This window comes from Colobus angolensis, unplaced genomic scaffold (genome assembly GCF_000951035.1).
Source record: "Colobus angolensis palliatus isolate OR3802 unplaced genomic scaffold, Cang.pa_1.0 Scaffold13, whole genome shotgun sequence".
NCBI classification, from domain to species: domain Eukaryota; kingdom Metazoa; phylum Chordata; class Mammalia; order Primates; family Cercopithecidae; genus Colobus; species Colobus angolensis.
In genome coordinates, this window is record NW_012114252.1 from 21640257 (window position 1) to 21658683 (window position 18427).

Sequence of the window (18427 nt, forward strand, 5' to 3'; positions counted from 1 at the left end):
AGTATGGCAGTTATATATAGAATTCTGAAAGTGATCAAGCTCTTTAATTTAGGGCTTTCTCTTTAATTTCTAAATTTCTTGAAATCCATTCCAGAGAATTAGCCTGAAATATATTCAAAGATGCTTGTGTAAAGGCATTTTCAGGATTATTTGTTATAGTAATAAATTGCAAGCAACCCCAGATAACCAGTATGAGATGAACAGAACCAGAATGATTAAGCGATCAGTGGTTTGTCCATTTGTAATCATTAAAGTGTACATGAGCCTTTAAAAATACAAAAAACATATATTTTCATGTTAAGTGCAATAGCAATATAAAATTACATAGGTGATATGATCTCGTGGTATTACAAAGTTGACATAGAAGATAGAAGACGTTGTGTTAGAGAATGGTTTCTTTTGAGTGGAGGAATTTTAGCTTCCCACTAATGTAAGGGATGGTGATTATGGGGGAAGTCTTGGCACCATAGTCCAGAATGTGTTAGAGATAGAAACGGGCGGGCCTCTGAGGCTAGGGAGGAAGCCAGCGTGGAACATGGCAGGGACACAGGGCCTTGGGCTTGGAGAGTGACAGGGGAAGGGAGAGGAAATCAAGATCTCTTAAATGTAGATCTTTTAATTTCAATTAGTTTTTGTGACAAAGCCAGCCAGTACTCTTGCCTTTATTTTCTCACATACGTACTGTTTGCAGTCAGTCTGTTAGCTGTGTCTTTGGGTGCCCTTGTTGTGTAGGTAGTTGAGCATTAATTAAGATCAGGGTGGCTTGATGCAGTGGAAGGTGTACAGCCTTTTTGTTGAATCATCAGTGCTGCTTAGCCTGGGTGGCCAGGAGCTTTGACCCTAGCTTCCTGAGCCCAGTTATCTCATTTGTAAAATGAGGTTGGTAATGCTGGCCCCGACCTGGTAGTATTAAGTGGACTGACAATTGGCCTTAAGGCCTCCAGCAAAGTGCTGGACCTTAGAGGTTTTTGTGTTTATTAAGAAAAGTATTTAAGAGCATTGGGAACGGAAGGCATCACTGAGGCCACCATACCATTCTGTTTGTAAACTGGAATCCCCGTAGCTTTTGAGGGTGACCTGTGAAAGCTGTAGCCAAGGTGGCCTGATCATGTAATTAAAGGAGACAGGTTGTGACCTGACGTGCCTGAGCTTGGTGGGTTTGACAGTGAAAGCATACTCGTTGTGTCCATGGCATGGTGACCGGCCTCTTTCCTGATGGGGATCAAAGGAAGGGGTTGGATGCCGAGGCTGGAGAGAATGATGGTCTAGAGTTGCCTCTCGGGGAGATGAGGAGCACCCCCCTCCGTCATTAGAGAATGAGGTTTCTTAAGTCACTAACTGGGAAGACACAGGCCTTATGGCCTTCCCTGCTCAGCGATATACACTAGAGTTTGATTTTGTAGGTTCTGTACTAACCCGTTCTCACGCTGCTGTGATGAAATACCAGAGACTGGGTAATTTATAAAGTAAAGAGGTTTAATTGACTCACAGTTCCACATGGCTGGGGAGGCTTCAGGAAACGTACAACCATGGCGGAAGGCCCCTCTTCACAGAGCGCTGGGAGAGGGAGTAAGTGCCAACAGGGGAAATGCCAGATGCTTATGAAACCACCAGATCTGGGGAGAACTCACCGTCATGAGAACAGCATGGGGGAACGCGCCGCGTGCCTCCAACACCCCCCTGCCCCCTCCCCCCGCCCACCATGAGTCAGTTACCTCCACCCCATCCTGCCCTTGACATGTGGAGGTGATTACAATTCAGGGTGAGATTTTGGTGGGACGCAGAGCCAAACCGTATCACTTTCCCTGTTACTTAGTGCGTAATTGTAATACTGTGAATATAATGTAATAGATGGCAGTCACTCATTTTAATCCATAAAGGTACAAAACGGTTATATCCTTTAGATGCCATCACACATGTCCACAGGCCTTTCCTGTGCTCCAGAGAAGCCCCACGCCTGTCTTTTCCTCCCTGCTCCTTTAGTTTCCGATGGCCTTGAGATGCCAGGCCAAGGAGGAAAACCTGAGACTCCTGGTGACAGGGTGTCCTCTGTCTGCATCCATCAGCACTGACCCTAAACCCTGGCATAGCGTCATCTCTTCATCTTCTGTGTTTCCCTTGGCTTTTCTCCACCCTAATGAAGATTTCTTTTAAATCTCTGCTTGGGGCCTGTAGGTGGAGATGGTTAATGATGAGGGGCCCTGAGGTATCAGGGAGGGTGTGCAGCTTGTGGGATCCCCTCCTTTCCTGGGCGACAAGGTGCCTGCTGGCTTCTTTCACACGTGGCTCCCATTGTTTTTCATGGGATTTCTTTGCTGTATCTGGACTCAGATGATACAGATGAAGGTTGTCAGGTAGGCAGTAGTGGAAGAGCTACAGAGAGGAGCTCAGTGTTTGGGAGAATCGAGTGGCTTAATTGCTAGAAAGGCTGTCTTGTGAAGTAATTACCTCCTGACTGAAGGAGTCATTTAAGCAGCAGCTCCAAATAAGGCTCCATATTGGGCTGGAAGGTCGAAGGGTGACCGACTAGATGCCTTCCTGCTATAAGCCAAGGACTGGCACTCTTGAGTAACCATCACAAACCCGTAAAATCCCTTTTTGTGAAAAAGGGAAACAGGCCGATAGACTTGTCCAGCTGCAGGCAGTCGGTGGCAGAGCCCAGGTCTACCTGGCTGCAGAGGCCAGCTCTTTACCTGTCGCCTTGCTGCTGTGCAGGTGCCATTGGCAGTGTCCGCTTCCCCCTGGGGCTGGAGACTTTGCAGGAGCCATTGCCTATAAACCTTTAACATTTGGGAGAAACATGCCCCAGGACCTGTGAATCTCCAAATTTAAAAGTAATAGAATAACTTTTCTTTCAAAAGATACAGTGTCATAAAAGAAAAGCATTTATGTGGTCCCTGCAAACTTTTTTTGAGAGCTAATGTTTGTAGGTATTAGTAAGGACCACCAGTGCTGACCCACGACGTTAAATCAGTAACTGTGTGGTCGGGGAGCCACTGCCTGCCTGATGTCATTGTAACCTGTAGATGAGCCAGCAGGAGCTTCGGGGATTTCTTGTCAACACTCCTTCCTTCCTTTTCCTTTCCCTGTAGTCAGATGTTTATTAGAGGCTACATTGTGTGGTGAACTACTGTCTTGTAATTTACTTTTTGGAAATGTACTTGAAATGTAAACAGACTGGAAGGGAGAACATTAAATGATGATCTTGTTTCTTTGTAGCAGTGGACAGGGAGAGACTGATTAGGTAGGGTGTAAGTAGATTTTGAATAATTGTGCCACTTTTTAGTTTTTCTTCTTGGACTTACACATTAGGATTGGGTTATGGAAATTTGGTTTTACGATGATAAAAACCTTTTATCCAGATGAAATAAAAAAATTAATGTTCTTTGCTCTCTTATGTAAATCAGTTATTTGTTTTTGAAGGCTGTGACGACATAAACATGAAACACCTACCAAGATTGGCAGTGAAAGTTGTAAGCCATTTGTAAAATCAGAAATACTAAGTACTCCTTTAATGATGCAATGAATAAAGTGTCTGTGTCTGCGAGGCGCAGCAGTGAGTCCTCTTTGTTTTGCTGTGCTCTAAGGCGGGCAGTGTAGGGATTGAGTGGCACCAGTGTTTGACTGCACTTGCCTCTCCACGCCTCGTGACCCCCGGGAAGCTGGCACTGGCTGAGCTCAGCTCTCTGGGCCTTTCTTCAGCACTGTGGGTTGTAAAAGCTGCCTTTTCTCTGAAAACTGCCTGCGTCCTCTTGGTTCCCAGCGTTGGTGGGATGGAGCTGTGGCGGCCAGGCTGCGAGGTCTCATGGGGTCCTGCAGCAGCCAGAGCATGCGGAAGACAAAGAGGGGAAGAAAGGTGGTAAGTGGCACCCAGGGCTGCGCCCTGAGGTCAGGAAGGCCAACAACCTCCTGGCAGAGGGAGTGGGCACCCAGCTGGCGCCAGGGAGCCAGGCCTGGCTGTGTGTTGGAGGAAAAGTTACGTGTAACTTGCATTGTTTGGTTGTGTTTAGCATCCTATTTGAAAATAGCGTTTAAGACTATTTGTTGAATTAACCAACTTAACTATGTTAACAAATGTAGCCTTTTGGCAGAGGCTCTTTGGAGTCGTTTTTGGTGCTTATGGGAAGCTTTCATTTCTACAACTAGTGCTTAGTGCTGTGATGGACAAAAGGTCACTGTATTTTATTCTTCTCTTATTCATGCTAGTGATAGTTTCTAGTGGCTGCTTTCTTATCTCACATAGGAACATTTTTCTCTTTGAAAATAAGTGTGTAGGTCTTCAGGTGTGCAATGAGCAGTACTGGTAAGTTGGTATCCAATATTTTTAATTAAGAAGCTAAATCATATTTCCTATCTTTAACATTGAAAAGGACTTTTCTGATACGTCTACAACAGATCTTACTTTATCTTATTTAGCTCGACATCCCATTATGCTTGACTGGCTTCTCCGTTGCTTTGGAGGACAGGCCTGGTTTAGAGTAGTGTCTGGGGTGTGGTGGCTGGCATCACAGTTGGCCTCCGCTCACCAGACCTTTGACATTTGTGTTCAATAGGAATTTCATAGAAGGAAGACATTGTGGTTGTGGGGTCAGCATTTCCCCCAAAGAGCCAGCCCCCTGCAGGGCCCCTCGCTCTGGCTCTCCCACGGTCGTCTCCCATGAATAGATCCCTTTAGGGATGAGCCGGAGCTCCTTGTCACCAGTGGAAGAGCCTCTATTTTTTTCGCCCAAGTAGTTTAGTAAGTGATTTAATCAGATTTGCATTTACTCAGGAATGACTGTACTCTTTCTCAGAGTTTACAGTCAACAGTAGCAAACAGAATAATGACCCAGGTTTTTACTAAAGCTGAAATTTAAATTTGACTTGATGACTTTTTTCTTAAATGTTTAAGTTTACATTTGGATTGTCAAAAATTATGGGGACAAACTGAGCATGTTTAATATCTTTATTACTTCTGTACAATTTCTTTTGTGTGAGTAATTGAGAATGTATTGTTAGCTCTGGGAGACAAATAGCACATCTTAATGCATGTACTAGATGTGCAGAAAATACATGTAATGTGATTTTCTGATTTAAAAAGCACTAGCTCTGTAACAGAGTTGGGTGAAAAAGAATGGAGGCAAGGATTCCACTTTCTTCACTTATGTCTGGTCCTTCAGGATCCTCAGTGCGGTCCTCAGTCTCATGCCAAAGAGGATAGTGTGGTGTGGTGCAGTGGCAGGAGGACCCGGGGCCACTGTCTGGCTCTGCTTTTCCCAGCTGTTTGAGTTGGGAGAAGTCAGCTTCTCTAAGAGGAAAGGTTGTGCGTGCACAGCACCTTGCTCAGTGCCAGGAGTGCGAGGAGCACCTGCAATTCACATAGAGGTGCCTTCTCGTCCCGCCCTGGGCTGTGCCTTTGCTGCAGTGATCGCTGGTGGAAAGCATTCCTGCTTGGTTTCACCAGTTTTGCACTTTATATTTATCTGTCAGTTTTTAAGACTTAAATTATTTTGGCTAAATTTGCTACACTAATGCAAGGTATTGGGAAAATTTTAATTTTAAGGTTAATTTATAATTATTTTGCTATGTTTAAATGAAGTAGTAAAGATTGTTTACATGGATAAACCTTTAGTTTTTAGTCAATGTGGTAATAACGTGTCTGAGACGGTCATATTCACAAGGGAAAGTCTGTAGTTTCCAGAAATTGGTTTCAACTTTTAGATGCAATCTAAAGACTAAAATGTTTTTTTTTTTAGTTGAGAGTAATGTTACGTATGTTAAAATACATAGATTTTAAAGGCACAGTCCAGTGAGCTTTGACAATGTATATATCTGTTGTAACCGCTACGCAAATCAAAATACAGAACCTATTTATCACCTTAGAAATTTACCTCATTCTCCTTTCCCTGTTGTCCCCGCCCCCCATCCTACCCTTTACCTCTTCTCTGATTTCTGTCACCATAGATTAGTTTTGCCATCTCTTAGACTTAATATAAATGGAATGATGCAGGGTGTCCTTGTTGGGAATGGCTTCTTTTGCACAACACAGTGTTGTAGAGATTGATCTGTGTGTCCGTGCAGTTGTGATTCTTGGCGACTTCTCCTTTTTATCTAAACAGACGTGGCATCTGATGATGGAATTCATCCTTCATCCTAGGTATACCTGTGTCAGATATGGTTAGCAGTAAGATAAAGTCAGTTGTGTGGCCTTAGTAATAATTCATTACGTGGGTTTAATAGTCAATAATCACAAAGATACTGTGATACTCAACACTTGAGTATTACATAGAAGTAATAGTATGAATTGAACAGTGGTGATGAACTGTCCAAAGTATATAAATCTTAGTGTCAAATAGCAATTGAAATGTCAAATAACACTTATTCATCATTTATTATAGGTGCTACAGAATATTTTAGAAACAGAAAATGAATATTCTAAAGAACTTCAGACTGTGCTCTCAACCTACCTACGGCCATTGCAGACCAGTGAGAAGTAAGTTAGATGATAAATTGCGTTAACTGTAAAATAGTCTAAACCTTAGGCTGTTCTCTCGTATTTTCAGAAAATAGAGGGTTAAATAGTAAAACAGAATTTAGTGTATCAGTTTGCCTTAGACATCAGCAATTTATTAGGTTAAGACTTCAATAGGACATTGGGATGGCAAAGGAGAAGAATATAAGTAAAACTGTTTACATATGTTTACTGTTATTTTTCTTGGCTCTAGGTTAAGTTCAGCAAACATTTCATATTTAATGGGAAATCTAGAAGAAATATGTTCTTTCCAGCAAATGCTCGTACAGTCTTTAGAAGAATGCACCAAGTAAGTAAGATGCTAAAAATTTGCAAAACTCAGGTTGGTATAATTGGTATTTAAAGGATTAAGTGTGAAATAATTTTATAATTCACATTTCTAAAGATGCAAACTTAAGTTATTTTAAATCAAATCAGCTTTTATAGTAAAAGCTGTATTTTAGACTATCTAGTTTGTATAGCAGGAATCTTCAGAGAAAGACTCGACAAGAATGGTGATTTTTAAGGTGTTCCATGGAGGGAGAGAGGAGAGTAGGGATGAAGAGCCTCTGGGAGAGAAAGGAGAATGGCTTGACATCAGGACCACTGAGGGGACAAGTGACTCAGCTCCTTGTGTGCCCTGGGTGCTGCACAGGGGGTCTTGAAGGCCAGGTCTTTCCAGCAGCATCCTGTAGCTTGCCTGCTGTTTCTGGCCTTCCAGAAGCAGATACAGTGCTTCTTGAAATAACATGTTAGGTTGATGCAAAAGTAGTTGTGGTTTTGGACTGTGAATTTTAAATCATGACTAGGCTCAGACACATCTTTATTAATCAAGAACCATTCCAGTCAACACATTTTTGCCAGTGAGAAATAAGTTTTATCACCGTAGCATAAAAATCTGTGCTTTGGGATTCGACAAACTTGGAAAGCACTTTCTGCATTCTGCTGGTTGTCAGAGCATTTTCGGTGCAAAAAATTGGCAAGATGCTTGAAGAAGTGGTGATCGGTTGGTGAGAGGTCAGGTGAACATGGCAGGTGAGGCAAAACTTCACAGGCCAATTTTTCCATTTTTGAAGCGTTGGTTGTGTGACGTGTGGTCGGGTGTTGTGGAGAAGAATTGGGCCCTTCCTGTTGACCAGTGCCGGCTGCAGGCGTTGCAGTTTTCGGTGTGTCTCATTGATTTGCTGAGTATACTTCTCAGATGTAATGGTTTTGTGGAGATTCAGAAAGCTGTAGTGGATCAGACCGGCAGCAGGTCACCAGACAGTGACATGACCTTTTTTTGGTGCAAGTTTGGCTTTGGGAAGTGCTTTGGAGCTTCTTGGTCCAACCACTGAGCTGGTTGTCGCCAGTTGTCGTATAAGACCCACTTGTTGGCGTATGTCACAGTCTGATTGAGACGTGGTTCATTGCTGTGTAGAATAAGAGATGACATTTCAAAATGATGATTTTTTTGATTCTCGCTCACCTCATAGGCACCCACTTACTGAGCTTTTTCACCTTTTCAAATTGCTTCAAATGCTGATCAACTGTATAATGGCCGATGTTGAGTTCTTCAGCAGCTTCTCGTGTAGTTGTAAGAGGATCAGCTTCAATGATGGCTGTCAGTTGGTTGTTGCCAACTTCCGACGGCCGGCCACTCCGCTCCTCATCTTCAAGGCTCTCGTCCCCTCTGCAAAACTTCTTGAACCACCACTGCACTGTGTGTTCATTAGCAGTTCCTGGGCCAAATGCGTTGTCGATGTTGGAAATTGTCTCCACTGCTTTATGACTTATTTTGAACTCGAATAAGAAAATCACTCAAATTTGTCTTTTGTCTAACATCATTTCCATAGTCTAAAACATAAACAGCAAGTAATAAGTCATTAGCAAAAAATCATAAAGCAAAATATGCATTAAAATGATATATAACTACATTTATTTAAGAATGTATTCCAGTATCAGATGGCGAATTTCAATGATGCAAAAACCACAAATACGTTTGCACCAACCCGATATAACATGCTATGTTGATGAACTAGGGCTTCAAGGCTTTGTCCTTTTCTGAAATTTTCCTTTGGAGGGACGGAGGCATGTTCTGAATAATCAGCCATCAGTTTTTTTCTGTGTGACTATTTTATGTTCTTTGTTTACATTAGACATTAAAGGATATTTGTTAATTTCCTGCCAGGTGACTTAAAACAGTAGTGCACATGGAAAGTTTTAGGTTTTAGTAGTCTACCACGCGACGTTTCTTTACTTGTGGATTTGATGAAGTCGACACATTTTATTTTTAGATTATCTTTGATCTTTATTCATATAACCCCCAGAAAAGATCACAGTACATTATTCCTTTGAGTTTTGGTTGGTCTCTGGTTTTCCCTTCAGCTTGTGTCTTTTTAGGTTTTGAACGTGATGAGGGACTGGCCTGCCTTTTGTGCCACTAGTTATTGCAGTTCATGACAGTTTACGAACCATGATGAAAATACTTTGTTCCCTTAACTTTTTGGCTGGGCTTTGAGGTTTTGTCAAGGCACTTTATACTGGACTATCGATACGGCAAGGAAAGCTGAATGCCAGAGTAACAGAATATTATTAGAAACCGTAAGTGAATATTCCATAGAACCTCAGACTGTATTTTCAGCCCATCTGCAGGCCATTGTTTTTACTTTTATAGCATTTTTGGTTTGCATAAAGTGGCATTATTATTTTTTTTATTTTTAATTATACTTTATGTTCTAGGGTACATGTGCACCACGTACATGTTTGTTACATATGTATACATGTGCCATGTTGGTGTGCTGTACCCATTAACTCATGTTTTGCATTATTTACATGACCATGAAAGAATAGCTTGGGAATCACTTTGATTTTCTTTTGGTGAATGAAGGTCATTTGCTAATAATTTGAAGTCTTTGTAAGGGTTCATATTGTGCTCAAAATGGAAGTAAATGCTTGCCTCCATTTTTCTCACTGGCTGCAGATAATGTGGTCTAACAAATTATTACAGTACCTTTTAAAAATATAATTTGCAGTACCTCTGTTGGGCATTATATTAGCCCCGTGAATAATTATCCTCGCATTACTGATTAAAAAGCTGAAATAAAGGGCAGTAAAGTAATAGGCTTGAAGCCATATGTTTAAGGCTTCAGTCCTTATATTATCTCAGAATTTGGTATGGCTTAGGTATTATTTTGATCAAGTTTCTCAAATTTATGCTACGTGTATATGAGGTGTTAGAGTTCCATGGGGAAATGGAATGTACAGGACAAAGTTTTCCTTCTCAGCTATTTCTCTTCTTTTTTATTATGAATATTCTGAAATTTTCATCATTCCCATTTTTAAGACTGTTACTTTCGTCTTTTTGTCCTATGTGTGAAATTTCGGTACCATTTTACAGTCTACCAAATGCCATATATATACACACACACATACATGTACGTATGTGTATATATATATATACGTATGTATATATATATATACGTATGTGTATATATATATATACGTATGTATATATATATGTATACACACACACATGTATATATGTGCATATATATAACAGTTTCATATTCATTTTTTTTTTGGATACAGAATCTTGCTCTGTTGCCCAGGCTGGAGTGCAGTGGTGTGATCTCAGCTCATTGCAACCTCTGCCTGCCGAGTTCAAGTGATTCTCCTGCCTCAGCCTCCCAAGTAACTGGGACTACAGGCGTGCGCTGCCACTCCCGGCTAATTTTTCTATTTTTAGTAGAGATGGGGTTTCATCATGTTGATCAGGCTGGTCTTGAGTTCCTGACCTCAAATGAACCACCCGCCTCAGCCTCCCAAAGTGTTGGAATTACAGGCTTGAGCCACCATGCCTGGCCTTCATATTCATTATTTCTTTTGATTTTTTTTTTTTTTTAATCTCTACACGGGCTTGATTCCTAAATGTCCAGCCCTTTTCACAGCTGCCTGTTGGTTAGACCCAAGAGTTGGCAAACTATGGGCTGGGTCAGATTCCGCCTGCCACCTGTTTCTATAAACAAAGTTTCACTGGCACGTGCTGTACGTTTTCAGTCACCCGTGTTAGTGGCTGTGTTTGTACTACAGTGGCAGCATTGGAGTTGTGATAGAAACTGTCTGGCTCACATACCTCAAATATTTACTCCTTGGCTTTTTATAGAAAGCTGACTGACCCCCAGGTGAGATGTGCTTTCTCCCTTGGGACCTCGACCTAGCCCTAACCTCTCCATTCCCTGTGCGTTCTGAGGCCCACGTTTGTTTTCTCAGTATTTTTGCCATGTAGGATGTCTGTCTTCCCTCCTGAAAATTGAAGTTTCTATCTGGTGTCATTTTTCTCAGGCAGAGGAACGCTTTAGCTTTTTGTAATTCAGGTGTGTGACTGACAAAAATGATGCTGGATTTTGTTGTCTGAAAATGCTGCCTTCGTTGCTGAAGATTTTTTTTTTATTCCCCCTGGATACTGAACTCTGGGTAACAGATTTTTTGTTTCAGCATTTGAAGGCTGTTGCTCCACTGTCTTTTGGCCTTCGCTGTATCTGGTGATTGTCTGGTGATGGCCTCCATTCTGTTCCGATCAACACGATCTCAGATAGTTGTTCCCCTGTCCGCTTCCTAGATTTTGCCTTTATTTTAGGTTTTTGACCTAAAATATGATTAGGTTTTGATAATCATTTTGACGGTGATTATCTTGGGTATGGTTTTCTGACTTCTTGAACTTGAATATTTGTGTCTTTTACCAAATGTGGGGAATTTGCGGGCATTATTTCTTCAAATACTTTGCTGCTTTACTGCTTCTACTCTGCTTTGGGACCCCAGTTCCACACATGTAGACCTTTTGCTGGAGGTCCCGGATTTGCTCATGGCTTTCTAACCTGGTCCCCGCTCTGTTCTTCAGGTTGAATGGCGTCTGCTGTGTCCTAAATGTTCACTGTCTGCCTCTCTAGTCTCTTGTTCGTCCCCATGCATCAAGTTTTTAGTTTGAGAATTATTTTCAGTTCTAGAATTTGTTTCAGTTAAACATTTTTAGTTCTTAGCTAAGATTTTATATTTGTTCATTCACTACAAGAATATTTTTCTTTATATCCTTTAGCAATAATTAGAATCACTGTGTTAAGGTCCCATCTGCTGATTCTTGTATTGTGAGGATGGGTTACGTCTTTGTGATTCTTTTTATTTCTAGTGACTTTGAATTGGGTCCTGTTTACTGTGGGTTGGAGACTCTTTACCATGTTAGGTTTCCCTGAAGAGTATTGATTTGCTTGTCTAACAGGCAGTTAACTTGGTCAGGCTCAAATTGCCAACTCTCCCTTTGGCAGATGCTCAAATCTCAGTCCACTTATTTTAGGCTCAGCTGATCTGAAGTTGGCCTTGTGCAAGTTCCATTCTGCTGTCAGCCAAAGATTTGGGCAGAATTTAGAGACAGAATTCAGGGTCACACTCACCGTGGGTTTCCCCCAACTTCCCAGCAACTCTGGTTGAACCAAACCCTGTGGATTTTTGTTGAAGTTCTAGCTGTTCCACATAACAAAGTTGGCTGCCATTAGCTTAATAGTTGAGAAAGCAGGAGGTGCCCTGCGCATTCTTTTTTCCAAGTGTCCATTCTCCAGAATACACTTGATGTTAACTAAAAAGTGATTGAGGCAGGTCTCGTTCGATAGAGGTTTATGTAGCTGCATTTGAGGATGTGCCAGGTAACAGGAGCATTTGTGCTTTTTCCAAAGGGGGCTTTGAGAAGTTCAGTTTTTAAAGGGGAAAGAGCAAGCAGGAGGGGGAAAAAAGGGAGGCTGGGAAGCAGTGAGGCAGATGCTTAACACTCTTGTGAGCCTCTGATGAGCCTCAGTAAGCCTGCATTTTACGTGGGAAAGAGGGAGCAGAGGAAAGTCAGCTGTGCATTTGTCTCAGGGTTCTCTCACGGGAAGGGTGATTTCTGCTCTTGTCCTTGTCTGTACCTATGAAGATAAGCTGGTAATTGACATTGCCAGGGAGAGATACGATAGAACTCGGTTTTAGGGCTCCTTTTTATGGGGGATACATGTTCCTATAGATTTAGGGGCTCACAAGAAATCTTGTGAGCACTTTGTGAGGAAGGCCATCTGGGGAGCTATGTGGCCTTCTGTAGTTGTGGGCACCTGGCGTGTGGATGAGGCCATGACACGGTTGTGGAATGACAGCTGTCTGTTCGGCAACAAAAGGCGGGCAGTATTGCACAATTCAGTTCCCAAGCTTCACTTTCCCTCTGGCATAGTGAGTTTGAGTCCCAAAATTCTGTTATCTTTCATGCTGCTTTTGAGTGCCTCTAGGTAGTCACTTTCTATGTTTTTTTAAGTTTTGGTGTTATTTGCAGGTGAGTCAGTTTGATAGGAGTAACTTGGCTATAGCCCAATTTATAGAACCCATTTCCTTTTAGTTTTTCAAATCACAGTTCTTCCTTCCATCAGCTGTGGAGGGTTGCTTGCAAGCATGCTTTGTGTAGGTTCTCAGTTCAAAACAGTAGAAACTGCAGTCTGCCCTACATGCCCTTGTGCCGTTTGCTGCATTAGTGGCAACACACTGTCGTTTGTGTTGTGAGGTTGTGATAGCTGGAGCGTGCCCAGTTTGCCTAGAGCAGCCTTCTCAGGCATGCATACATTCAGTGCTTGTGCACACACTGCCAACACGTGCCTGATGCTGGCTGGCTGCCGATAGACCCTGTCCTAGTGGAGCTGGTGAGGGAGACAGATAATTGAAAATTGTATAGATAGTTACAAAGCTACAATTGCAGACATGCTTATGAAAGAAATCCTATCAGGCATCAAGAGCAAACTTGAGGGGAAGATCACTGAGCACTGAGGGGTGAATGGGAGGTAACCAGGCAAAAAACGAGAGGAGGTTTTTCTCACACCAGCACTTCGTCGGTTCTCTGACACTGAGTTTCCAGTGGTTCAGTTCTATTCTGACAGTTGGCTCCCACGAGACTGCCACATTTCAAACTCAGCTGCAAGTGGGGGGTGCCCAGGCTATTCATACTCCTACCCGACTGAGTACAGATTTGGGGGTTCCCAAGGCTCCCCTCGGGTTTGATAATTTCCTGGAATGACCCATGTAACTCAGGAGAGTGCTTTACTTCCCGGTACCAGTTTATTATGAAGGATGCAACTCAGAACGCGATGGGAAGAAGAAAGATGTAGGGTGAGGGATGGGAGCGGAGTTTCCAGACCCACTGGGTGCAGCACCTCCGTGCTTTCAGCAACCCAGAATCTCTCCAGGCCCCTGTCCGTGGTGGTTTCTAGTGTGGGCTCTGTTAGGTAGGCATGCATGATTGCCTAGATCACTGGACATCGCTGACTGGCGCTGTCTCCAGCCCCCTTGTCCTCCCTGTAGGTTGCTGGGTGGGGCTGAAAGTTCCTCCCGTCATGGTGGTCTTTGTCACACCTAGCCTCCACCCTATAAGCTGTCTAGGGGCCATCCCAGAGTTACCTCGTTAGCATAGACTCAGGTATGACGGAAAGGCGTTCATGATGGGTGACAAAAGACACTTCTGTCACTCAGGAAATTCCAGGGGTTTTGGGAGCTCTTTGCCAGGAACCAGGGACAGCTTATCTGATATCACAGGAGAGAGAGCACCCTGAGGTGGGTATTGGCTGTGGCTGGAGCCTGTGAATGGACAGGAGTGGAACAGTAGGAGCCTGGACGGGCAGGCGAGATTAGGTCCTGGAGACTTTGATTGGATCTTAGGTGACTGTCAAGAGTAGTTGGAAGCCGTCGATGGATTTGAAGCTTGGCAGTATCATAGTCAGCACTCTTGTGTAAAAGGAGCTGTCTGCTTTATGATGAGTGGTCTGGGTGGGGTGGAGGGCAGGAGGACACAGAGACTCCGGAAAGGAAGATACTGAATTTTGTTGAGATTCTTTTCTGTGTTGAATAAATACCTGTTACCTTAAAAGCCACTGACTTATAACCATTTGGTAATTTTGTGGAGGTGTTTATAAAGTTACTTAGCAAGTCTGGCTGGGCTCAGTGGTTCACACCTGTAATCCAGGACTCTGGGAGGCTGAGGCGGGTGAATCATGAGGTCAGGAGATCGAGACCATCCTGGCTAACACGGTGAAACTCCATCTCTACTAAAAATACAAAACAAAAATTAGCCGGGTGTGGTGGCGGGCGCCTGTAGTCCCGGCTGCTAAGGAGGCTGAGACAGGAGAGTGGTGTGAACCCAGGAGGCGGAGCTTGCAGTGAGCCGAGATCTCGCCACTGCACTACAGCCTGGGCGACAGAGCAAGACTCTGTCTCAGGAAAAAAAAAAAGTTACTTGGCAAGTCTGTTTTTGCTCAGGCGTTGTAGTTAGTGCTTCTGGGATCCACGGCCGGTTGTAGGCAGTGTCTTCTCCCGGAGCCACTCTGAACCACGAAGTGGGTCACCACTTCCATGTACACTCGTGCATGCACGCATTCACTCTCCTGTTTTTGTTTTTCCCCCAGAATGACCCTATGCCTAGACTTCTTTTGTAGCTTATATGACTTTTTCCAAGCATCATTTTATCCCAAAAAGGGATCTCTTTGTCTGTGGTTGCCACTGTAGTTGATACTTCCAAAGTGGGAGGTGTGCCCCGGGGCCTTGTCCTCCTGGGGTCCTTGTGTGGTCCTGGAAGGTGCAGCAGCAGGTGATTTGCTCAGCACTGGGGCAGAGGCCTAGATGATGGCATTCCATAGGAAGCACTAGCTACGATGGCATAAAAGAGTTAGTCTCATTATAAAATATCCAGAAGCTATAGAATAGGACAGAGTGAAAGACCACCAATAAACTTTTCACCCAGATGTGATGATCGCCGATATTGCCTTCCATTTCTCTAAGCTTTGGTGTGTGGGAAACACATGCATAACTAGGGCCAGGATTGAGGGCCTGCCTCAGGTAAGATGAGATAGTGAGTGCTCTCTCAGGAGAGCCTGCCTGTTGCATTTGGGCAGTGAGGTAACCTGATTTGACCTCAGTATGGGGCAGGTGTGAATAGCACAGGCAGAGGCTCCTCCTTCCCAGATGTCCAGTACAGAAGACATTACATGTTTTGCTGCAAATTAAATGATTGCAGATGTGAAAACAAGTTATCCTAGAGGAGAGCTGTAGAAGAATTCTAACCGCTTTAATGTCATTAGGAGAGTTTTTCAAATACCACTTTAACGGCAGCTCATGTCTGTCTGATGGTTGCCTTATTGTAAATATGTACAGTGAACTTCCGTGTACAGACCTACTATTGAATTCTTAGTGTGCTCAGGTATTTTTCAGTTGTTAATGCATTTAATCCTTTGAACAACCCCACGAGGCAGGTGTTTAAAGATAAGAAAGCTACGACACCAAGAGGGTGAGGGATGTGCCCACGGTCACACAACTGGTAACTGGGGACTCAGGTTTGGAGACAGGTTGTCTTCATTCGAGGTATGTATGTGAAAGGTTGATTCTGAGAGTCTCTGATTCATAGTTCCACCTCTTTCAGTTGGCAGTGCTTTTCCCAGGCCTGGCAGCTTCTCTCCCCACCCTCTGCTGCCCTAAGGCACCCCCCGTGAGAGCCCCCAGCCAGTTAGGTTCCTCTCCCAGCGCCAGGCCCGGCCGCAGCTGGAGCCCAGGCTCCCTTCTCCTGTTGGGGGCAGGGCCCCCTGCCTCACTCTGGGAGAAGAAAGCCTGTAGTAGGGAGAGAGAAGATAGTGAGTGCTCTCTCAGGATAGCATTTGAAATGCAGTTATCCTTCAAACTGTTACTCTAAGTGTCGGAGAATTCCCTGTACTACATGATTTACTGTAGACCCTGTTTCAGTAGGATTTAAAGAGCCTTTGGACTAGTCTGGGAATGTGGAACAGTGGCTTGTAAAAAAATTGCTTATATGGGAAAAATGAATTCTTGGAATCTAATAATGTCTTTTAAACAAGTTTTTAAAATAAAACTCATAAGTTGGGAATTTGCTTCTAGTTTATGATAGAAAGGAGGTTAAATTCTGATGAAAATTGAACCTCATAAGTTCTCTTAACGTAACATCCTGGTTGTACCAAATTTTATTCTTATTTATTTTGATGGTGACTCACTGGTCTTCTGATACTTTCCCTAAAGAAATACTAAAATACCCAGTAACTCTCCAGCTCTTTGTTTAGATGCCAGCGCATGGGCTGGCGAACAGTGGAGATAGCAGGATTTGCCCTGTTCCCATCTCAGATGTACAGCTCTTGATATAGTGAGGGTGCCCGGATCACTGTACCTCAGGGTCTCCCCCATGCGTGGGACTACCACCCTAAGTGTGTTGTATGTAAGGCTGTTGCTGGGGCAGCCCCGACCATTTCACCATTCCTCCTTGAGTGTTCTAGGCACTTTTTCCCCACCCCGATTCCCCAGCTTCCCCTGATCAATATACTTCGTGCTGCTTTAGTTCCGCTTTGGTGACGTTCAGGGCCACCTAATGACCTCTCACAACCCGGTTATCATAGTGAAAATGTCTCAAAGCGTCCTGGCTCTGCTTCATGCCACCATGTGATACTTGGGACGCCTTTTCCTTTTGGTTTTTGATGGTTCTGCCATGTTCTCTGGCTATCTGGGAGATTACAGAACGCCACGCCTGTGGAGGACTGTAAGGGAAACCTACCCTTTTTGTAGCTAAAGTTGAACCATTGTGGTGCTGGTTCATGGGTGTTACTAGTTTAGAGGGCAAGGTGGTGGGTGAATTCTTTCTCCAGTCCTTTATTCAGATAGTTCTAATATGTTGTACATTTTCTGTAAGGGGATAGTGAAAACAGTCCATCAGGAGAAAAATTTTCTTCTCTAGAGACTCAAATTATTAAGCGTATTTGTTCTTTGAACTGTTTTTTAATAAATCGGTTAACTGCAGTGTTTATAATTTTCAGTTTCTATTCTGGTGACAGTTTTTTAAAAAATGTGATTTTGAGTGAAGCTGTTTGAGGGGATATGGGTGCCACTAGCATGAAGGCCGGGCTCAGAAGAGGATTCGGGCTAAGGCGCTGAGTTCCATTTGGGGTTACTGTGCATTTCAGTTGGAGATGTCACCTGGGAGGGTGGAAGCGGAGACTGGGAGCCACAGACTTCCCACCCGGCCTACCGCATGTGTGGGAAGAGGTGTGGCCCAGGTAAGGGTTAGGTTTGGATTGACAGCTCTCCTGGTCACCTGCCTCATGTTGCTTGCCCACGTCTGTCCCGGTGTCCTCATCTATAAAGCAGAGGTGCTGGTGTCACCCACCCAGAGTCTCGCGGAGGTCAAGTGGCCTGGTACTTATGGAACCATCTGCAAATGCTTGGGGCCCTGCTTGGCATCTGGAGCTGAGTTCTCCTGCAGCCTCTGTTCCACCAGGGCCCTCCCTGTGCACCATTTGTAACTTCGGTTGTGAAAATGTAACTTCACGCTGGCTTTGGAGGGCCCTGAGTGAGCTGGCTGTTTTCAGGCACATTAGTGAGGGACTTTTTTCCTCGCCCCTCCCACTTCTGCAGCTTTGTCTTCACTTACTTTCACTTTCTGCCCTTAGACTGGGGACATTTTATGACTGTCTTTAACTGGGGGATATTTTTTCTGTGGAAGATGGGGTCATGGTGCTTTCTTTTCAGTGCTGCTTTTCTCTTGGCTGTGTTGTTCGGGGATGTCTGACAGGCAGTTGGCTAGCCATGGAATCAGGTTGGAAGTAGAGAATGATTTCATGAACTTCATGAATGGTGTAATGAATTGGTATGATATTTTATTCATTGTCTGGATCTTATTTTTTAATGTCGATATTTTAATTATTTTTTTTCCCAAAATAGTGGGAGGCAGCTTATTTTTAACCACCAACCAGTTAAGCCACCATTGCCTATATTTGGAATGGTTGAAAACAACCAAATGTGTCTTTAATCTTATTCTTATCCTACACTAATCAGTTACTTGATTAGTAGGCTGTAGCTACGGAGGAGGCTGTAGCTACGGCATAAACCAAAGAAGGCAGGAAGGTTTCA

General features: G+C 43.6%; 1 protein-coding gene across 7 annotated transcripts in view; it reads left to right on the forward strand.

Moving 5' to 3' along the window:
* The window catches only part of ARHGEF7 (Rho guanine nucleotide exchange factor (GEF) 7), a 143455-nt gene that overhangs the window by 74702 nt on the left and 50326 nt on the right, over positions 1–18427 (forward strand). For 6 of the 7 annotated variants that reach the window (XM_011933903.1, XM_011933902.1, XM_011933905.1 and 3 more), the window contains 2 exons: positions 6378–6472; positions 6705–6800. In XM_011933903.1, the coding sequence (XP_011789293.1) occupies positions 6378–6472; positions 6705–6800 (191 nt within the window). Of the gene's footprint in view, positions 1–3667; positions 3860–6377; positions 6473–6704; positions 6801–18427 lie in introns of those variants that run through there. The other variant, XM_011933906.1, reaches the window with a different exon arrangement.